General features: G+C 45.8%; 1 protein-coding gene across 1 annotated transcript; it reads right to left on the reverse strand.

Moving 5' to 3' along the window:
* Positions 1-818: 818 nt before the first annotated feature.
* On the reverse strand, positions 819-8,022 carry LOC138645534 (uncharacterized). Its single transcript, XM_069734923.1, has 3 exons — positions 7,881-8,022; positions 7,426-7,755; positions 819-1,745 (listed from the first exon to the last, which is right to left on the reverse strand). The coding sequence occupies exons 1-3, from the start codon at positions 8,005-8,007 to the stop codon at positions 1,582-1,584; spliced, it is 621 nt and encodes a 206-aa protein (XP_069591024.1). The 5' UTR covers positions 8,008-8,022; the 3' UTR covers positions 819-1,581.
* Positions 8,023-8,420: the final 398 nt, after the last annotated feature.

Here is an 8,420-nt window from a genome sequence, read left to right on the forward strand (position 1 = left end):
GGGCCCCGCTCCACTTTCACGATTTTCTCACCTTCCAAGAGAAATAGCTTTTCATTTTTCAGTCGTTGGGGTTGTATTTTTGTAGTTATTACTATGATCGGTGACATGCAACTCACACATTATTTGTATTCCAATTTTTCGGATGATTACACAGTATGGGATAAATATTCAGATATTTTATTATTTTTTATTCTCTGTTGTTTCCATTTCAGGGAAGATTTTCTAATAGTTTTTTTTAGCCTTTACATTCTTTATGTACATTTTTTTCTTGGTTCCCCTACTAGGAGCTTGAACCTTCAATGGCGTCATCGCTTGTACGATACGATATATTGTACGATATACGATATATGTACGATATATTGTAATATTACAGATTATTGTAAAATTACCAATGGCCATACAACCATGGCAGACGGACAAGGAAGAAGCAGGGGCCTACAGTCGGCCTTCTGGGTGCCATGACCCTGCCATCGATACACTACTATCACTAAGGTTTTGCTGTATTTTTGGTGCAAAAACTTAAGGAAGTTGCGTTATTTTTTTTTTTTGGGGGGGGGGGCACTAAACGTTATCAACATGCACAAGAGACAATAACAAATCAGCAATAACACAATGTGTGAGCATAGCTTTAGGCGTCGGCTGTACGACACAGCCAGTGCCGGTGCTGTGTACGCACAGTGTGCGCATTCGCCAATGGATATCTGGGTCGAGTCGGACCCCCAGGCACCAGAGACCCTGGCACTTGCCTATGTTTGCCGGGTATTGCCTACAACACAAGAAATGACTCTTCTTATAATGATTACACATAGAGACAGCAGTTATTATTATTTTTGCTTTATTGCATAAGTATTCAACCCCACAATGAAGCGACAGCACAGAGAAGTGAAGCAATATCTGTACCTTCCCAAACTTTCATCCCCATTCACACATGACCAGGTGCGCCCTCAAAATGTCACTAGAACGCCCCTTTTAGTACACGCCAAGCCCTTTGAGGCCTGTTTCAGCGGAAAATCCCACAAAAAAACTGAATTTTTGGCTATAAAATAAAAAAGTGCACCCTAGGAGTGCTCATCTCTCTTCCATACCCTTCAACTCAACTTTTTTGTGTGTGTGATTTTCCCTGATGCTCAAAAGAAAGAGAAATTACACAAAAATATCGAAAAGTGAGAATTTCTAGGAATTTTTCGGGTTTCCCTAGAGATATAAGGGCGGTGCTTAAAACTGCGGATGCAAATATAACAAAAGTAGGCCGATTTCCATCATGGGTCTATCGCAGGGTAACGGTAAGGTGTGACGTCAGCTGAGCGATTCTTGAAGTCAGGCAGAAAGCTGACAGATCCTGCTATGAGATCTGTTTATAAGTGGATCCATCAAAACTACGAATCCAGAAGCCATAATACTCATGGAAACAAGGTATAAGGAGGAAAACAGGCCTCGTTACCCATAGCAACCAATCAGAAAGCAGCATTCATCTCTAAAACTGCCGTGGAAAAATGAAAGCTGCATTCTGATTGGTTGCTACAGGCAACAAGGTCGGTCTTGATAAGTGAGGCAGCAGGGAAAGCGCGGAGAGGCGTCGGATCAGTTTCCGAGCGTCTTGTGCTTCTGGGAGGAGCAGCCACTCTGCACGTCCGCCAGTTTGCTCTCCACTTTGCTGATCCAGTCGATGATCTTGTCCAGCTTCTTGTCCAGGACGGTCTCACAGGTGCTCAGCTCCACGTCACTTACGCTTTGGGTTGGTGCACCTGCAAAAAAAGTAAAAAAAAAAAAAAAACGATAAAAAATAGCCAGGTCCAGGGAACATGGCGGCTCAGATACATGACATAGAGAATTGCTATCTAAGGATCATCCAATAATCTGGAGTATCTGACAATCTGCCATTAATCGAAGCCAATGGATCCCAAACTCTTGTCTGGGGTCTGGAATTTATCTAGAGGATCTGGTCTAAAATCTTAGTCTAGGGGGTCTGATCTGTGGCCTTACAGTCTAGTGGGTCTGTATTAGTTTAGGGACTCTAGTCGAGGGTACAAATTACATGAAAGGCTCTGATGTGGGGCTTTTATAAATTTAGGGGGTCTGGTCTGAGGTCTCTATTAGTTTAAAGGATCTGGTTTGGGGTCTTTTAATTCAGATGGTCTGGGGTCTGAAATAATTTAGTTGTCTGGTCTAGTCTACAGTCTTTTAGTTTAAGGGGTCTGGTCTGGGGTCTGTATTTAGTGGTTGCAGTCTGGGTGTGTATTAGCTTAGATGTCTGGTCTGGGGTCTGTATTACTTTAGGGCTCAGTTTGGGGGATCTGGTCTGGGGTCTGTATTACTTTAGCGCTCAGTTTGGGGGATCTGGTCTGGGGTCTGTATTACTTTAGGGCTCAGTTTGGGGGATCTGGTCTAAGGTCTGTATTACTTCAGGGCTCAGTTTCGGGGAATCTGTCTGGATCAATATTACCTTAGGGCTCAGTTTGGAGGATCTGGTCTGGGGTCTTTATTACTTTATGGGTCTGGTCTGAGGTCTTAATTAGTTTAGGGGATCTGGTCTGGGATCTGTATTACATTAGGGCTCAGTTTGTGGTTTATAGTAGTTTGGGGGATCTGGTCTGGGTCTGTATTACTTTAGGTCTCAGTTTGCGGTCTATAGTAGTTTGGGGGATCTGGTCTGAGATCTGTATTTCTTTAAGGCTCAGTTTGCGGTCTATAGTAGTTTGGGGGATCTGGTCTGGGTCTGTATTACTTTAGGGCTCAGTTTGCCGTTTATAGTAGTTTGGGGATCTGGTCTGGGTCTGTATTACTTTAGGGCTCAGTGTGCGGTCTATAGTAGCTTGGGGGATCTGGTCTGGGTCTGTATTACTTTAGGGCTCAGTGTGCGGTCTATAGTAGTTTGGGGGATCTGGTCTGGGTCTGTATTACTTTTGGGCTCAGTGTGCGGTCTATAGTAGATTGGGGGATCTGGTCTGGGTCTGTATTACTTTAGGGCTCAGTGTGCGGTCTATAGTAGTTTGGGGGATCTGGTCTGAGATCTGTATTAGTTTAGGGCTCAGTGTGCGGTCTATAGTAGTTTGGGGGATCTGGTCTGAGATCTGTATTACTTTAGGGCTCAGTTTGCCATTTATAGTAGTTTGGGGATCTGGTCTGGGTCTGTATTACTTTAGGGCTCTGTGCGGTCTATATAGTTTGGGGGATCTGGTCTGGGTCTGTATTACTTTTGGGCTCAGTGTGCGGTTTATAGTAGTTTGGGGATCTGGTCTGGGTCTGTATTACTTTAGGGCTCAGTGTGCGGTCTATAGTAGCTTGGGGGATCTGGTCTGGGTCTGTATTACTTTTGGGCTCAGTGTGCGGTCTATAGTAGCTTGGGGGATCTGGTCTGGGTCTGTATTACTTTAGGGCTCAGTGTGCGGTCTATAGTAGCTTGGGGGATCTGGTCTGGGTCTGTATTACTTTAGGGCTCAGTGTGCGGTCTATAGTAGTTTGGGGGATCTGGTCTGAGATCTGTATTAGTTTAGGGCTCAGTGTGCGGTCTATAGTAGTTTGGGGGATCTGGTCTGAGATCTGTATTAGTTTAGGGCTCAGTGTGCGGTCTATAGTAGTTTGGGGGATCTGGTCTGAGATCTGTATTACTTTAGGGCTCAGTTTGCCATTTATAGTAGTTTGGGGATCTGGTCTGGGTCTGTATTACTTTAGGGCTCTGTGCGGTCTATATAGTTTGGGGGATCTGGTCTGGGTCTGTATTACTTTAGGGCTCAGTGTGCGGTCTATAGTAGTTTGGGGGATCTGGTCTGGGTCTGTATTACTTTAGGGCTCTGTGCGGTCTATAGTAGTTTGGGGGATCTGGTCTGGGTCTGTATTACTTTAGGGCTCAGTGTGCGGTCTATAGTAGTTTGGGGGATCTGGTCTGGGTCTGTCTTACTTTAGGGGTCTGGTTTGTCGGCCATATTAGTTCAGGGGATCTGGTCTGGGTCTGTATTACTTTAGGGCTCAGTGTGCGGTTTATAGTAGTTTGCGGATCTGGTCTGGGTCTGTATTACTTTAGGGCTCAGTGTGCGGTTTATAGTAGTTTGGGGGATCTGGTCTGGGTCTGTATTACTTTAGGGCTCAGTGTGCGGTTTATAGTAGTTTGCGGATCTGGTCTGGGTCTGTATTACTTTAGGGCTCAGTGTGCGGTTTATAGTAGTTTGCGGATCTGGTCTGGGTCTGTATTACTTTAGGGCTCAGTGTGCGGTTTATAGTAGTTTGGGGGATCTGGTCTGGGTCTGTCTTACTTTAGGGGTCTGGTTTGTTGGCCATATTAGTTCAGGGGATCTGGTCTGGGTCTGTATTACTTTAGGGCTCAGTGTGCGGTTTATAGTAGTTTGCGGATCTGGTCTGGGTCTGTATTACTTTAGGGCTCAGTGTGCGGTCTATAGTAGTTTGGGGGATCTGGTCTGGGTCTGTCTTACTTTAGGGGTCTGGTTTGTCGGCCATATTAGTTCAGAAGATCTGGTCTGTGATCTGTATTACTTTAGGGCTCAGTTTGCCATTTATAGTAGTTTGGGGGATCTGGTCTGAGATCTGTATTACTTTAGGGCTCAGTTTGCCGTTTATAGTAGTTTGGGGGATCTGGTCTGGGTCTGTATTACTTTAGGTCTCAGTTTGCCGTTTATAGTAGTTTGGGGATCTGGTCTGGGTCTGTATTACTTTAGGGCTCAGTGTGCGGTCTATAGTAGCTTGGGGGATCTGGTCTGGGTCTGTATTACTTTAGGGCTCAGTGTGCGGTCTATAGTAGCTTGGGGGATCTGGTCTGGGTCTGTATTACTTTAGGGCTCAGTGTGCGGTCTATAGTAGCTTGGGGGATCTGGTCTGGGTCTGTATTACTTTAGGGCTCAGTGTGCGGTCTATAGTAGCTTGGGGGATCTGGTCTGGGTCTGTATTACTTTAGGGCTCAGTGTGCGGTCTATAGTAGTTTGGGGGATCTGGTCTGAGATCTGTATTAGTTTAGGGCTCAGTGTGCGGTCTATAGTAGTTTGGGGGATCTGGTCTGAGATCTGTATTACTTTAGGGCTCAGTTTGCCATTTATAGTAGTTTGGGGATCTGGTCTGGGTCTGTATTACTTTAGGGCTCTGTGCGGTCTATATAGTTTGGGGGATCTGGTCTGGGTCTGTATTACTTTAGGGCTCAGTGTGCGGTTTATAGTAGTTTGCGGATCTGGTCTGGGTCTGTATTACTTTAGGGCTCAGTGTGCGGTCTATAGTAGTTTGGGGGATCTGGTCTGGGTCTGTCTTACTTTAGGGCTCAGTGTGCGGTCTATAGTAGTTTGGGGGATCTGGTCTGGGTCTGTATTACTTTTGGGCTCAGTGTGCGGTCTATAGTAGCTTGGGGGATCTGGTCTGGGTCTGTATTACTTTAGGGCTCAGTGTGCGGTCTATAGTAGCTTGGGGGATCTGGTCTGGGTCTGTATTACTTTAGGGCTCAGTGTGCGGTCTATAGTAGTTTGGGGGATCTGGTCTGAGATCTGTATTAGTTTAGGGCTCAGTGTGCGGTCTATAGTAGTTTGGGGGATCTGGTATGAGATCTGTATTACTTTAGGGCTCAGTTTGCCATTTATAGTAGTTTGGGGATCTGGTCTGGGTCTGTATTACTTTAGGGCTCTGTGCGGTCTATATAGTTTGGGGGATCTGGTCTGGGTCTGTATTACTTTAGGGCTCAGTGTGCGGTCTATAGTAGTTTGGGGGATCTGGTCTGGGTCTGTATTACTTTAGGGCTCTGTGCGGTCTATAGTAGTTTGGGGGATCTGGTCTGGGTCTGTATTACTTTAGGACTCAGTGTGCGGTTTATAGTAGTTTGGGGGATCTGGTCTGGGTCTGTATTACTTTAGGGCTCAGTGTGCGGTCTATAGTAGTTTGGGGGATCTGGTCTGGGTCTGTCTTACTTTAGGGGTCTGGTTTGTCGGCCATATTAGTTCAGGGGATCTGGTCTGGGTCTGTATTACTTTAGGGCTCAGTGTGCGGTTTATAGTAGTTTGCGGATCTGGTCTGGGTCTGTATTACTTTAGTGCTCAGTGTGCGGTCTATAGTAGTTTGGGGGATCTGGTCTGGGTCTGTATTACTTTAGGGCTCAGTGTGCGGTCTATAGTAGCTTGGGGGATCTGGTCTGGGTCTGTATTACTTTAGGGCTCTGTGCGGTCTATATAGTTTGGGGGATCTGGTCTGGGTCTGTATTACTTTAGGGCTCAGTGTGCGGTTTATAGTAGTTTGGGGGATCTGGTCTGCGTCTGTATTACTTTAGTGCTCAGTGTGCGGTCTATAGTAGTTTGGGGGATCTGGTCTGGGTCTGTATTACTTTAGTGCTCAGTGTGCGGTCTATAGTAGTTTGGGGGATCTGGTCTGCGTCTGTATTACTTTAGTGCTCAGTGTGCGGTCTATAGTAGTTTGGGGGATCTGGTCTGGGTCTGTATTACTTTAGGGCTCAGTGTGCGGTTTATAGTAGTTTGCGGATCTGGTCTGGGTCTGTATTACTTTAGGGCTCAGTGTGCGGTCTATAGTAGTTTGGGGGATCTGGTCTGGGTCTGTATTACTTTAGGGCTCAGTGTGCGGTCTATAGTAGTTTGGGGCATCTGGTCTGGGTCTGTATTACTTTAGGGCTCAGTGTGCGGTTTATAGTAGTTTGCGGATCTGGTCTGCGTCTGTATTACTTTAGGGCTCAGTGTGCGGTCTATAGTAGTTTGGGGGATCTGGTCTGGGTCTGTATTACTTTAGGGCTCAGTGTGCGGTCTATAGTAGTTTGGGGCATCTGGTCTGGGTCTGTATTACTTTAGGGCTCAGTGTGCGGTTTATAGTAGTTTGCGGATCTGGTCTGGGTCTGTATTACTTTAGGGCTCAGTGTGCGGTTTATAGTAGTTTGGGGGATCTGGTCTGGTTCTGTATTACTTTAGGGCTCAGTGTGCGGTCTATAGTAGTTTGGGGGATCTGGTCTGGGTCTGTCTTACTTTAGGGGTCTGGTTTGTCGGCCATATTAGTTCAGAAGATCTGGTCTGTGATCTGTATTACTTTAGGGCTCAGTTTGCCATTTATAGTAGTTTGGGGGATCTGGTCTGAGATCTGTATTACTTTAGGGCTCAGTTTGCCGTTTATAGTAGTTTGGGGATCTGGTCTGAGATCTGTATTACTTTAGGGCTCAGTTTGCCGTTTATAGTAGTTTGGGGGATCTGGTCTGGGTCTGTATTACTTTAGGGGTCTGGTTTGTCGGCCATATTAGTTCAGGGGATCTGGTCTGGGATCTGTTTTGCATTTATTTTGGGATATGATGAAGGGGATCATAATAACTACCTATAAAGCCTTAGTTTGGGGGGCATCTTTCCTAAATGGGAAGGGTATATATAAAAATCTGCTAAATAGGTAATCTAGTCAATGATTTACGGCAACATGTGTAAAGTGCCAGCGTGCGTGACATTAACTTACCAATAGCAGAAAGCACTGTCTGCTTCATGGTGTGGTCTGACTTGTAATAGAAATAACAGCGATAGTTCCCAGCATCCTCTGCGGTGAAGGACTGGATGGTCAGCGTGGCGTCACCTTTCATCAGTCCCTCTAAGGACATGGACAATCCGGTTTTCGAAATTTGGATTTTATCATCAAACTCAGCGATCTGCTTCCCGCGTGTGTACCACTGAACCATGAGCTTCTTTAGGTCCACGGGACCTTCCAGACCCTGCAGGACACATTTCAGCTTCACTGTGTCCCCAATATTGGCCACGATATTGGAGTCCACGGAGATCTCAAGTACAGCATCTGGGTCAAAGAAACATACAAATTATGATATTTATCTAATCCATAGATGACGAGGTCTTGGACATCGTCAGGACCTTCTCTCATGGGTGACCCCATATCACACATGTTCACAAAGTCATACTTACATGAGACCCCGGCCCCTAGGAGCACGGACAGAAGGATGAAGGCTGCTGCCATGTTTCTTCTCTTAGATGTGTTGGTTGTTGTGTTCTTCTGCGCAGAGTCAGATCTTTTAATATTATCTAAGGACATGTTTGGGGTGTAACACGTGAGGCGTTACCATCTGCACCCACGAGATAGGGAGCAAGCACATGTCTGCAGCTCCGGAGGGGACTTCTTGTCCAACGCCACAGATCAAAGAGGAGCACACATGCGTGTCACCCCAAATGTCCTGAACCACAAGTGTAATTGTCGTGTACCGCAAATATCACCATGCCATTGTCCAGTGTATAAACCCATGCTCCATATCTCCAATTCTTAAACTCATGACTTTCATACATGGAGAGGTCTGGAGTCTGAATTAATTTTGAAATCTGGGATTCTGGTTTGGGGTCTGTACTAGTTTACGGGTGTGGTGGTCTCAAATTTGTAGCAGTTTTGGGGATTTGGTCTGTGACTTAAATTAGCTTAATTGGCCTGGTCTAGAGTCAGAATTGGTCTGGTGT

Source organism: Ranitomeya imitator, chromosome 7, assembly GCF_032444005.1.
Source record: "Ranitomeya imitator isolate aRanImi1 chromosome 7, aRanImi1.pri, whole genome shotgun sequence".
Classification (NCBI taxonomy): domain Eukaryota; kingdom Metazoa; phylum Chordata; class Amphibia; order Anura; family Dendrobatidae; genus Ranitomeya; species Ranitomeya imitator.